Source organism: Canis lupus, chromosome 35, assembly GCF_048164855.1.
Source record: "Canis lupus baileyi chromosome 35, mCanLup2.hap1, whole genome shotgun sequence".
Taxonomy (NCBI): Eukaryota; Metazoa; Chordata; class Mammalia; order Carnivora; family Canidae; genus Canis; species Canis lupus.
The window spans coordinates 7,059,352-7,073,510 of NC_132872.1; the positions used below are offsets into that span (position 1 = coordinate 7,059,352).

General features: G+C 37.0%; 1 protein-coding gene across 4 annotated transcripts in view; it reads right to left on the reverse strand.

Moving 5' to 3' along the window:
* STXBP5L (syntaxin binding protein 5L) overlaps nucleotides 1-10,648 on the reverse strand; it is a 385,708-nt gene extending 375,060 nt beyond the window's left edge. For all 4 annotated transcript variants that reach the window (XM_072812552.1, XM_072812550.1, XM_072812551.1 and 1 more), the window contains exons 1-2: nucleotides 10,487-10,648; nucleotides 9,119-9,315 (exon numbers count right to left, since the gene is read on the reverse strand). In XM_072812552.1, coding sequence (XP_072668653.1) covers nucleotides 9,119-9,307 — 189 coding nt within the window. In that variant the 5' untranslated portion in view covers nucleotides 9,308-9,315; nucleotides 10,487-10,648. The remainder of the gene's footprint in view (nucleotides 1-9,118; nucleotides 9,316-10,486) is intronic.
* Nucleotides 10,649-14,159: the final 3,511 nt, after the last annotated feature.

The following is a 14,159-nucleotide window of genomic DNA, read 5'->3' on the forward strand; positions in this document are numbered from 1 at the left end:
AGTTAGTGTTGTTTTCTTCGCATAAATATCCAGCAATGAAATCACTATCCATATGGTAGTTCTATTTTTAATTTTTTTGAGGAACCTGCATGCCAGGTTTTATTCTTTTGCATGTAGCTGCCCAGTTTTCCCAGCAACATTTCTTGAAGAGACTGTCTTTCCTTATTTTATGTTCTTGCCTACTCTGTCACAGATTAATTGACCATATAATTATGCATTTATTTCTGCAATTTCTATTCTGTTTATCTATGTGTCTATTTTTGTGTCAGTATCACACTGTCTTGATTACTGGAGTTTTGTAGTGTATCTTGAAAGTGGAATTATGATACCTTCAGTTTGTTTTTTCTTTCTCGAGATAGGTTTCTCTATTCAAGGTCTTTTGTGATTCCATATAGATTTTAGTATTATTTGTTCTAGTTCTGTGGGAAATGCTGTTGGTATTTTGATAGGTATTGCTAATCTAATGCTCTGCATATTGCTTTGTGTAGTATGAACATTTTAACAATTATCAGTTCTATCAATCTATTCCATGCTCACATGGAATATCTTTCAATTTGCTTATCCCATCTTCATTTTCTTTGATCAGTGTTTTATACTTTTTGGAGTACAGGTCTTTCACTTCATTACTTAAGTTTATTCCTACATATTTTATTATTTAGTGTAATTGTAAATTGGATTGTTTTCTTAATTTTTCTTTCTGCTACTTCATTATTAGTGTATAGAAACACAACAGAGTTCTGTTATTAACTTTGTATCCTGCAACTTTACTGTATTATCAGTTCTAGTAGTTTTTGATGGACTCTTTCAAATATTCTATATATAATATATAGTACAACATCATCTGAAATTGAATGCCTTTGTATGCCTTTTATTTCTTTTTCTCATCTGACTGTTCCAGTATTATGTTGAATAAAAGTGGTGAGAACAGACATCTTTCTCTTGTTCCTGATCTTAGAGGAAAAGGAACAAGAGAGAGCTGTAAGTTCTTACCATTTTTTTCAAAACGGAGTATGAATACTATTTGTTTTTAAGATAAGAACTGCCATACTGAGACCAATAATCCAATTTACTGATAATATATTAGTACCAAAGAACTTTTTGTAAGAAAATGTGACTGTTCTCTACAGTAAATTTAAAAATTTATAAACAGAGATGCCTGGGTGGCTCAGCAACTAAGCGCCTGCCTTGAGCCTAGGGCATGATCCTGGAGATCCCAGTCCTTCATCGGGCTCCTACAGGGACCCTTGTTCTCCCTCTGCTTGTATCTACCTCTCTCTCTCTCTGTCTCTCGTGAATAAATGAATAAAATCTTTAAATAAAAAAAATTTATAAACATACTTCCTACAAGTCTATAATCCCTTACATGAGCCAGTCCCTGCACCCTTATGCTCTTAGGATAAACAAAGTAGAGATAAAGATAAACAAAGTAACTGAATAATCTAGCTTTTGTTTCGGATTCTAAAAAAATAATAATAGTTTTAATTCCTTTGATACTTAAATTTGTTAACATCGCAACCCTAACAAGGTTGCTTAAGTCTTCTGGTTTGCCTCCATTCCTAGTCTTAAAAATGCCTACCCTCAACTGTCCATTTTGGTGACAGAAGCATGAAGTCATTGTCAGATGCTTTACCCATTATAAGTTATCCTGCAGTGTCAACAGCACTATCTTTTGTTCTACCAGTTATAGTGTAGAATGAGAGAAATTCACACATCTCAGGGAATATTTTAATGAATGAAAATTGCAGATATGTAGACCTGTGATCATGGTCTTGTGCCAAACTCAGTTACAAAACCTTCCCAAATAAAATGGTGTTAAATTAGAAGAATGTGGAGACAATGGAAAACCTAAAGACTGATGATAATAATAGGAATACCTAGGCATTTGTCCTTCTTGAGCTTTCCAGGGTCCTGGAAAGCCTAATTCTCTATAGTCCTCTTTCTTTCTTTCTTTTCTTTTCTTTCTTTCTTTCTTTCTTTCTTTCTTTCTTTCTTTCTTTCTTTCTTTCTTTTTCTTTCTTTCTTTCCTTTCTTTCTTTCTTTCTTTTTCTTTCTAGATTTAATTTATTTTACAGAGAGAGAGAGAGAACACAAGCAGGGGGAGGGGAAAAGGGTGAGAGAATTCTCAAGCAGACTCCCCATTGAGCAGGGAGCCTGACATTCGCTCAATCCCAGTACCCTTAGCTCAGATCAAGGATTAGACGTTTAATGAACTGAGCTATCCAGGTGCCCTCCACACCTATGTTCCTGATTTTATAGCCATTGATCTGAGAAGATCTAATGTTATATCTGGTATGAGGATCATGTTACAAATCCATTTCCTTACAGAAGTTACACCGGTTATCTACATGTTATCTCTGACACTAACACCATTTATAAAAACAACTTACAAATATAATGAATAGGAAGTTGGCTAATTTAAGAGTTTACTCAAAACTTTAGGAATTATTCCACCTGGTTCTTGTAATATATTTATTTTTGTCTATTTCATTAATTAGGTCTAGAGCATTCCATGTATTTGTCACTGTCAATCTAGTACTTCTGAATTGTTCCCCTAAAAAGATCATTTAGAAACAAAAATATCCCTTATACCTTCCTCAATAAAAACTGAAACTTAATTGAGTATCTCTACAATCTTCTTTTTCATATCTTATTGAAAATTACACCCATATTCCTAAAGTGGTGTCACTCACTGAATGGTTTCCATGACATTTACTTCATAAGAGCCTTTTCCAAGAGGCTGTTCAAAATAATATCTAATTTGCTCTTTTTTTTCTTTTAAAAGTAGGCTCCATGCCCAGCATAGAGCTTAAACTCAAGACCCTGAGGATCAAGACTTTAGATGAGATCAAGAGTTGAATGCTTAACTGACTGAGCAACCCAGGCATCCCTCTAGTTACATTCTATCAGTTTCCTTGCTCTCATTTATTCATCTATTCATTTAACAAATAATTAACTGTCTTCTATATGGCAGGCACTGTTCTATGAATTGGTAAGGTAGTAGTGAACATAAGAAGGCCCCACCTTCGTGAGTTAAATTATGATAGAAGTAAACAACAAGCAAATATATAATGTAATAGCAGATAGTTGTGTTATCAAGAATAAGTAATCAGGATAAGGGCAGAAAGAGAGCAAGTGAGCAGCAATCAATGAAGATCTCTCTAAGGAGGGAGACAGAACATGAGAGACTCCTAACTCTGGGAAATGAACAAGGGGTGGTAGAAAGGGAGGTGAGCGGGGGGTGGGGTGACTGGGTGATGGGCACTGAGGGGGGCACTTGATGGGATGAGCACTGGATATTATTCTATATGTTGGCAAATTGAACACCAATAAAAAATAAATTTTAAAAAAAGATCTCTCTTCTTCTCTCTTAAGAAGTTAACAATTGAACTAAGAATTGAATAATGTAAAAAGGAATATGTAATATAATTATTAGGGAGGAGAGTGTCCCAGGTAAAGGAAACAGCAAATGCAAAAGCCTTGAAGCAGAAATCATGTCTGAGAAATGGTAAGAAAGCCAATGTACCTGGTGCAGTTTAAGTACCAGGAAGTACAGTTGAAAATGATGTCTTATCAGGACCAGATCATTTAGATCTTTATAAGACATTAAGAGGAATTTTGTTTTTATTTTTAAGAGAAATAAAAGCCATTGAAGAGTTCTGAGCAGGAAGCCCATAATACGATTCAAAATTTAAAAGGATTCTGCTGCTTATTATGCGAGGATACTGTGTAGTGAGGACTGAGTGAAAACATAAAACACCTAGAAAGCTATAGAATAGTAGTCCAGGCAAAAGATGTCATGGAAATGAAGAGATGTGGTCAGATTTAGGATGTATTTTGAAAGGGAGCCAACAGAAAAGTCTATCTTCTCAAAGTCTCTATGTTTCCTAAGCAATTGATCATGTTGATTTTTTTAATAAGAATGATAAAACAATTGATCATGTTGATTTTTTTAATAAGAATGATAAGGCAGAAAAAATGCTGGATTTAATAATGGAAGAACAGAGCTTTAAACTTAGCTATGCCTAAGCAATTGATCATGTTGATTTTTTTAATAAGAACGATAAAGCAGAAAAAATGCTGGATTTAATAATGGAAGAACAGAGATTTAAACTTAGCTATGCCCCCTACCAACTTGGAGACCTAAGGATACCACTTCAATTCTCTGGCCTCAGATGTCTCTCCAGTAAAATACAAATATTTAGACTTCTTTGCCTTACTTATAAAACTATTATGAAGGTCAAATGGGAGATCTTACAGATGAAGTTCTCTAACTTTAACCAACCTGCTAGATTAACAAAAACTTCCCATTCTCTTTGCAAAACATAGATTGATATTAATGATTCCCTGAATACTTACTACTAGAAACTCTAGCTAGCATACTCATACTCTCCTACTTCCAGCCTAATTAAGTGTAGGTGAGTTAACTATAGGCATATATATGTGTATATACATATATATACAATATATTCATAAATCTAGATATATATCTAGTTTTTATATATACATATACACATTCATGTATATATACACTCATCTATACTTTTTAAATATATGTGAAATATATAGCTGGTGCTTGAACAACATGGTAATTAATCTCATGGGTCCACTGATGCTTGGAATTTTTTAAATAAATATAGTACCATAAATGTATTTCTTCTTATAATTTTCTTAATAATATTTTCTTTTCTCCAGCTTACTTTATTGTAAGAATATTGTAAGAATCATCTAGAAGGACCTCACATTCTGCTTCAAGGCATATAAGTTCTTACTCTACTTTAAATAAATTAAAATAAAAAATTATACATAATGAATTTGGGATATTTGTGGAAGAAAAGTTCACACAGAACTCCAATTAGAGAATCAATGTTCAACAAAAAAATCTTGTTCATTTATCAAGTGATTTGTAAATTAATGTATATTTACATGTTTTCAATTTAAATAAAATGTTTAAGACATTTATCATTATTAATAACTTTCTGCTTTAATCTCATTTCAATTAATCAACCAACCATGTTCATTCATAAAGTATATAATTGTTTTCAGTACTGACTGTGTATCAAAATCTTCTGTGGGGCCTTTTCAAAAAATCCAAGTGCGTAGGCCCAATCCCTAGGGACTGATTCTCTAAGATGGGTGAAACTAGAAATCTCTCTTTCACACAGAGTTGAGAACTACTGGTCTGCTAGGTAATGAGCAGCCTAGCAATTATATGGATACAAATATATTTACCTCTCAAAGAGTTGACAATATAATAGTGACAGAAAAAATAAAATTTCTAATCACAATAAGGTGCTAAATTAACTCTATAGGAATATGCCAGGTGCTACAGGTAAACAGAAAAAGCAAAAAACAACAACAGCAACAACAAACAAACAAACAACTCTCAAAGAGTTGACAATATAATAGTGACAGAAAAAATAAAATTTCTAATCACAATAAGGTGCTAAATTAACTCTATAGGAATACGCCAGGTGCTACAGGAAAACAGAAAAAGCAAACAACAACAAACAAACACAAAAAACTAACTCTGCTTTGAGTAGTAAAAAAGGAAAGCAGTGGTCAGAGCTGGTTTCATGGAGGTGGTATTTTAACTATGAAATAAAAAGTAACTGGGGCAGGCATCTGAGTTGCTCAGTCTGTTAAGCATCCAACTCATAATTTCAGCTCAGGTCATGATCTCAGGGTCCTGGGATCGAAACCCTCCTTGGGCTTTGTTCAGCAGGGAATCTGCTTGAGGTTTCTCTCCTCCCTCTCCATCTCCCTCTCCTCATGCTTGTGCATGCTCTCTAGCTCTCTCTCTCTAAAATAAATAAGTCTTTTAAAAAAAAAAATAATTGGGAACTCTCCAATTTTATTAAACCTGGAAAGGATATTGTAGTCAGAAGCAAGAGATTAAGAAAAGGCACTGATATATGAAAATACAGTGCTGTCAGGTAATGTAATGTTTAGGAAATCAAAGAAATGAGGATGGAAAGGTAAACAGGAACCCTACCTAAAGGGAACTATATAGAGAGCAAGTTAAGCAGTTTGACATTTATTGTAAGGGCAATCATTTCAAACTGTGTTTCATAGAATTCAAGTTCAGAAAAGGCATTTCATGTATTTCACAAATATCTGAACAAATAGACATTCAAATGTATACATACTGAACGGAGATTGCAGTAAACCAACATATTGTTTTTGCTAATCTTGAACCAAAGTTTCTTCTATCATTTCTGTGTTTTTGAACTTCTTTTACATTTGTCACTGATTATAAAGGTTGTAGCTTTATATCTTTACCTTAAGGCGAGCAAAAGTCCTACTACCTGCCAGAGCTGATATTATACAACAAAAAACAAATATTAAAAAAAAAGATTTTTATTGAATAGCTACGTAATTTATTCTTTAAATGTGTGCCAATAAAGTATATTTATCTGTTTTAATAGATGTTATTTACAGGGTTTCACATTAGACTTTTGTTTGTAGAGCGTCACTGCACTAGGGAAACCAACCCAGAATTTTTTGCAGGGAAATGATATAATGAACATTAGAGTTCAGAAATAACCATTCATATAACAAAATCACTTGGAATAGGGTAAAACAAGAGGTAAGAAGATGAGGGAGGAAGTGATTTCAAGAGACTGGCCAAGAAAATACGATAGAATGAACAGGTACTGGAAATGGCGAAAAGGGAACAGATTTCAGAAATACTAAGGGGGAATAGATAGGATTTGATGACTGATCAGAAAATAGAGAGCAGGATGTTTTTCAAAAGAGCGGATTTCAGATTTGTACTTTAATTTTGGCCATGTGGAAAAGGTACAAGTACCCAAAAGGTGCCAACTGCTTAGTACTCAGAATAGAATGTTCTTTGCACATTTAATCAGTGAGTCCAAATGAAGTCCCCATTTTAGTAACAGTTCTAACTTTGAAACTTCCTTAATCCATTTTCATATATTTTATTCTTTAGGCTATAGTCCAGGTAACCTAAAGTACAATCATAAAATCACTTTTTAAAATTAACTGTATTGCTATCCAAAAATAATTTAGTACTTTCCCCATTTAGTATCATTTCAATACTATTAGTGTCCCACTTATATAACTATCTTTCTAATTACTCTGAAAGTATAATTTTGTTACCTATATTACTATAGCCCACTGCTTATAATCATCTCAACAAGGTAATTTTAAAACTATAAGAACGATATAAAAATACACATCTTATTGTCTTTCCCAATTTTACACATTGCCTTCATTTAAGTGCCTTATTTGATCTTCCCAATAACCTTCTTAAGTCAGAAGAGCAGAAATACTTATCATACTATATGGGAAAAATCAAGGTTCAAGGCAGATAAATGGCTTGCCCAAGACACATGTCTGGCAAGTGACAGAGCTTTAAATAAAATATAATGTGATTCCTAGGCCAGTGATCCTACCATGCCATATGTTTTTGAAGTAATACATATTTAACTTATGCCACTTTTCATGTCTATTTCCTATCTGAATAAATAGGAAAATAACTATATATCCTATTTTCCTCTCTTGCATTCATCCATTTTCCCTGAAGTTTTTAATTTAAAACCTCCTCTACCAGGTTCAAAACCTCAACAGTCCAATGCAACTCTGTTACAGTGGTCTATCTTTTGTATGTCAATTTTATCTTTACCAAAATTCTCCTGCCTCACATTCATGAACTAAAAGAATTTGGAAATCTTTTCAGAATCTGGGGTGGAAACAGCAATATGCCAAAGATTAGATAATCAGGGCATTATTCAACTGATTAGCAGTTCAAATATGACTGCTAGGACCCTTTTATATATTTGTCTCGTGACCGATTTTAAGCCCTAATCTGACAAAGTATATATTATTTCAAATTGAGAATGAAATTATAGACAACTTTGTATACAAAATTTTATGCATACAAACCTCACAGGGTAGAACTACATCTATCTGGCAATAATCTGACCTAATTCTGAATAAACTCACTTTTATGTAAACTAATATATAATACTTTAATAACTACAGATTAAATGTTTCTATAATGACCTTACTAAAAATGGAGACTAAGACAATAATTGAAACCTATCTCATTATATGTTATTTACTACAAAAATAATTTTAATAATTTCAAAAAAATTATTTTGAAGTACCAAAAAATTTAATAATTTCTGTGATTTCAAAAATTCATGATTTGTTCTTATGTATTCAAATATTTTAAAGCTATATTCATCTGTATCATATGAAAGACTTAGTAGCTTTTTTAATTGTACAATGGCAGGTCAAAAACACATTCCTAGAAACCCCCCTCCAAAAAGGAATAATAAAAATTATAAACTATGTCAGAAAATATAACTGTCTAGTAGCAAAATGTTTGTTTTGTAAATTCTCGTGTCTCCCCACCAGAAACTCTTTCTTTTGCTTATTCATTAGAAGTTGAACATTTAAGCATAATTACCTAAAATGTTTCCTCACTAAACCAGAACACAGGCTACATTTTAAGTTTTTACAAATATTAAGTCCATGGCAAGTTGTTTATTAAGAATCTAAGAATCTGGGGATGTTTTTCCACAGAATTTTAAACAACAAATATAAAACCATACCATTAGATCTTTTAAAATGGATATATTTATTTAGCTATTATCTACTTACTTCTAGCAACATCTTAATAGCCATAATTATCTTATACTGCACAGTGAAATAAAATAATAGTTTCTCTGAATGTCAACAAAGAATCAACTAGAATGATTTTTTTCTGTCAGTTTACTACTTCTACATAAATATTACATTAAAAATGTCCACAATTTAGGCCTTACCATTGTCTTGCAAATTCTACTTCTTATGTTGGCTTATATCCACTTCAAACTAACATAGCTTTCTAAATTGATGCTGAAGTCAATGCTTAGAATATCTTTATTAATTCAAACGTCTATCTATAGAGTTCTCTAATGCTGGCATCTCAACAATTTCCAGTCCCTAGTGTCAGCCTTGTTGTTTTTTGTTTTGTTTTGTTTTTGTTTTAATTCTTCTTTCCTCACAAGAAAGAAAGAAAGAAAGAAAGAAAGAAAGAAAGAAAGAAAGAAAGAAAGAAAGAAAGAAAGAAGGAAAAGAAAGGCAAGCTTTAAGCCAATTCAAAACTTACCTTGCATATCTGGAAATACTCTGAAGTCAGGGTTTCCTGAATCTCCTCTTTAAGAAGCCCTGCAGTCCCTCCAGGATGTACGGAACCACTTCCAGCCCCACCACCACTGTTACCGCCACTGCTGCTACCACTGCCAGGGGAGGAGGCAGTTAAGCCATCCAAAACTTTTCGGAAATTAAACTTCTTCATTTTAAAAACTGTTGAGAAATGCAAAAAAAAAAAAAAAAGGGGGGGGGGGGAGGGTGACTTAACACACGGACTTACACCTGCGTGAAAGTGTTCAGCTTTCATCAGTCAAGGCAGTAGCCAGTCCCCATTTTAAGAGCCTTGGCTCTAAGTGACTAAAAGAAAAAGAGGGAGTCAGACTTTATCGTGTCAAATTTTAATTCCAAAAAAGAACACCCTTCAAAAAAAAAAAAAAAAAAAGATAGTAAAATAATGACTCTAAAAGCAACAGTATCTCCTCCTCATACACCCCATTTTCAAGGGCTTTCTCCCCAGCTGTAGCTACGCTTTATCAGCACTGGGGTAAAAATAAAAGGCAGTGTCATCATCGTCATTAGCATTATATCATCATTATTATTATACAATCGAGCCGGAGTCCAAAAGACCAAGACTCTGTCTTCTCTTCAGGGCGAGCCTTCCTTCTAAAGGGTTCAGCTCAGAATATTTTCAGATAAGCGATGTCGAGGTCGCGCGGTGGGAGAGCGGGTATTTACTACCACCTTCTGGGCTCTCCCCCGTCATCTCCCACGCTCCCTTTTCCTCAGTAGGTCATGAGGGGGAGGCCTTTTTCTATTCCCCAATCTCCCCCCCCCCCGAAAAAAAAAGCCGGACCCCAAAACATCTGCGGGTGACCCACAGCCACAGCCGACGGGAGGGGCGAACGGCGGCGCCGGCTGCCTCCGCTTCTCCCCCCCGCCCGCCCCCCGTCCCCCTTCCCTCCCAGCCTCTCCCCCCTCCCCGCTCCCCTCACCCCTCACCCCCCACCCCGCTCGGCCCGCCGCAGCCGCCGCGTTCGCCCGCCCGTGCGCTCTCCCCGCAGCACCGCGGCGGCTCGAGGGGGGACGTGAGGCGGCGGCGGCGGCGGCGGCGGCGGCCCCGGCCGCGGCCCGAGTCCCGCCTCAGCCGCGGCTCCCGCGGGGTCTCCCCGGGCCGAGCGCCCAGGCGCGGAGCTCGCGCTAACCCCCTCGCTCACACGGACGTTCGCGCGCCCCGCCGGAGCACACGCAAGCCTCTCACAGACATTCGCGCGCGGGCGCTCACGCTCAAGCACACACACACACACACACAGGTGTGAGGGAGCCGCGGCTGGACGGCGGCGGCGGCGTCCCAGAGGGATGGCTATCGGACTCCCGACTTAGGCACCTTCCTCGGCCGCCGCTAGCTGCCAGCCAGCCCGAGAAGCCGAAGGCGCGGAGGGAGGCGGGCTCTCAGGCGTCAATCCCGCCCGACCGCGGCCGCTTCTCCAGTCCCTCTGGTCGCGGCGCCCGGCGCTCTCCGAGGTCCTAACCGAGCAGGCAGGCTCCCAGAAGGCTCCGCCCTCCCGCCGTGGGCCGCAAGCCCCGCCCCCCGGAACGCCCCCTCGTTCGCCCCGCCCCCTCCACTCCGGGACGCGGGGCGCCGGCGAACGGGGCGGAGAGCTCCGGGGACGTCAAAGGGCGGGAGCAGCCTCGGCTCCAATCCTGGGCTCCGCAGGGCCGAGTTCCGCGGTCGCGAGGCGCGGAAGAAATTTGGGGATAGGCCGGCGGAAAAGCCAATGAAAGGGGGAGGGGAGAATTTAGAAAGGTAGGTGAAGTTATTTGATTGACGGCGAGATTGGCCAGTATGCTGGGGGGGGCCTGCGTGTGGGGGGCTGTAATTGGCGCTACCTGTTGAAGGACGCAAGTGCGAATCAATAGAATGCGTGGAAGCGTGCAAACTTGGGCGCTCGGAGTCCGAGGCTGCTGGAAGGGTTTCCCTAGGGCTGACCCCGGACGGTACTGTGAACTGGGGTAGGTGATTTTGCGGTTCATCACCTCTGCTTGTTCTCCAGGTCCATCCGTTGGGCTTCCCTCCCTGCCCTGCCTCTTGCATAATTGCTTAACAAGTCACCTCTGCCAGAGAGAATTGTATTCCAGTAGACTTTTGGAATCTATATAGTATTCCAGATCCTAAGGAATCAATTGTTTAATAGGAAGAATTACCTCCCCCCTCCCCATTTTCACATATACACTTTTTTTTTTTTTTTTAAAGAAACATTTCTCTGAGTAAACCGTGTCAGGAATATATTTTAAGCTTTTTCTAGGAGTCACAGTAATCATTTGAAAGATGCACTATTTGGGGCAGGATTAAAATATATATATAATAACAGCATCAGGATGGGAAAAATTAGTTCTGAGCTCTGAATTGATACTGAGTTGGAGGAAATTTAGACCTTGATTTCTTCGCCTATGACAATGAGTAGCTCAGGGGTCATAGCTAGCTATGTCGCCCATAGACATCAGTCTGGGCAACATGAAAGAGCTCATTACTAATCATCTCATATAGTCTGACATTTTAGAGATCTTCTAGGATGACTTTTTTTTTTTTTTTTTTCTGGTGGAGGAAGAGGATGGAATGAAAGGGAAGACCTGAAAGAGAAATGATTTGTCCAAGGTCACATAGCAAGGAAACAGATGGATTAGAGACCAGTTTTTAGGATCCTCAGCTCAATGCTAACCTTCTCCTTTTGAATTTTTCCGTACTTGATGTCTATTTTACTCCTTTTGAAACCTTTCAAAGACCCCCAATTGCCATATCTAGACAGTAACACTTTTGAAGGCAGGCATGGAATTATATGTTTCTTCTATCTTGTCTAGCACGTGGCACAATGTTTCACATATAAGAGGCACTTAAAGGGTTTTGAACAGTTTGTTAATGGTTATTAAAAGATTTAAGTAAAAGATTTAAGTAAGAGCTGATCGATACCCAATTACATCCTATTTGGGAGGGATAAAAATAAGAGTGGAGACAAGTGCCATGTCGGATGAAAACTAGATCTTGGTAGGATCCCAAATTCTATATTGGATTCCTAACAATATGTACCTTTGTCTTTACTCTTTTTCCACTTTTTTCTTCTTTTCTTCCTGGCCCATTTCACTTCCAAGCATCGGTGCCTATTAAGGCTAAAGAGTTTACTTTTCTCTTTGAGAAGTAGCATGATTGTCTAAAATAATGGATTTAGATGCAGACCATCCCTTCATCAACAACTCGGTTGACAACTCCTTAATTTTCAACAAATGAAAGTAAGCCTATAGCAAATGATGGTTTGGTCTTTTGATGAGAGCGAAGAAAGAAGATACCCTGATTCAGCAAAAGGAGATGTAATGTTTACAAGAAAACCCATAAACCAGTCACTTACACTGTACTATCTTAGCAAATTAGGTGGTGGTTTTATTCTAAAAACTGGGGAGAAACTGAGAACAAAAAAGGACACAAAACAGGTTGACAAAAACTCTGCTTTAAGACTCCACAGGGAATTCATTGGCCTACTTGAGTTAAGAGAGGTGACAGAGTAGATATTCCTTCAGATAGGAAAACAAATAGGAATGGGAAGTGAAAGAGAAGCCAAGTCAGAATATGTAAATGTTTCTAACAAATATTAGAAGCCTAAAAAATATGATTAGAATGCTGAAATTGTGGAATCTTTGGGATTATTTTAAATATCTTTGTTCCTTCACAGAGATAGCACAGTGCTTTGTACATAGTAAGTGCCCCATAACTATTAATTTAAATAAGTGACAGCAAGTAAAATTTTAACATAATTGCAATCTCACAGACTGGGAAGCTGCCGACAGAGGATATTGTAATGCCAATTCGCAAACTGGAAGCAAGGGCTAGAAATGAACAAAAGACAGTGCATTATATATGTGAGAAGACATAACAAACAATTATAGCCTGAAAATCTTATGGGATGAGAGAAGCACAATGACATAGCTATAGAAGAAAATCCCATCCTTAATTAACTAAAGAAAAATAAGATGTTACCCTATAAATCATGTGGTAAAGAGAATGACACCAGACCATGAAATATACCTTAAAAAATGATGTGGAGAACTCTAGAATTGGTCCAGATAATAATAAAGGAGAGCTTTGTTTATTCTACTATGAACTAGAGTACTTCATTGCGAGGAGTTTCTGATAAGCCATAATATCTACCTAAACTGGCAAGAATAAAGACTGCACAAAAGAAAAATAGTCTAACCTTGGTCCTTGGAGCAAGATCATCAAATCATTTAAACATATCTAATACACTGGAAGGATTTTTAGAATATATGTTAAAAATATATTACAATTCAATCTAAGTGTTTGTGATCTTGGATTCAAGACAATAATGAAGCTAATAGAAGCTGATTTTCCACATTCTCAATTAAATAATTGTAGAAAGGATGTACATGTATGGCACTTCACACAGAGAAGATTTGCTAAACTGATTAGGCTTCAAGAAAACTAAGCCAAATTTACAAAACACATACAAATGGTCTGTCATACATAAAGATGATTAATTCTACCAGTTATTTAGCACTGATATACCAGACACTAGACTATGGAAATTTACAATCATCCGTTTTAATTTGATCCTCTATATAACTTACTATAACTCTACAAGACAGGTGTTATTTCATTTTACAGGTAAGGAAATTTGAGACTCTGAAACATATAAGAAATTCATTCAAAGTCATTTAGGTGGATAACCCAGACTTCAAATTTAAGGCTATCTATCTTCTATCTATCTATCTATCATCTATCTATCTATCTTCTATACTTTTAATTACTATCCTATTACTAATTAGAAAAGGTAAAACAACAGAAACTAATTTTCTCACAGTTCTGAAGGCTGGAAGTCCAAGATCAAAGTGTCAGCGGGTTTGACTTCTTCTGAGGCCTCTCTCTTTGGCTTGTATATGACTTGTTACTATGTTCTTATATGGTCTTTCCTCTGTGCATACACATTCCTGATATCTGTGTGTCCAAATTTCCTCTTCTTATAAGGACATCAGTCATATTGGATTAAGGCCAA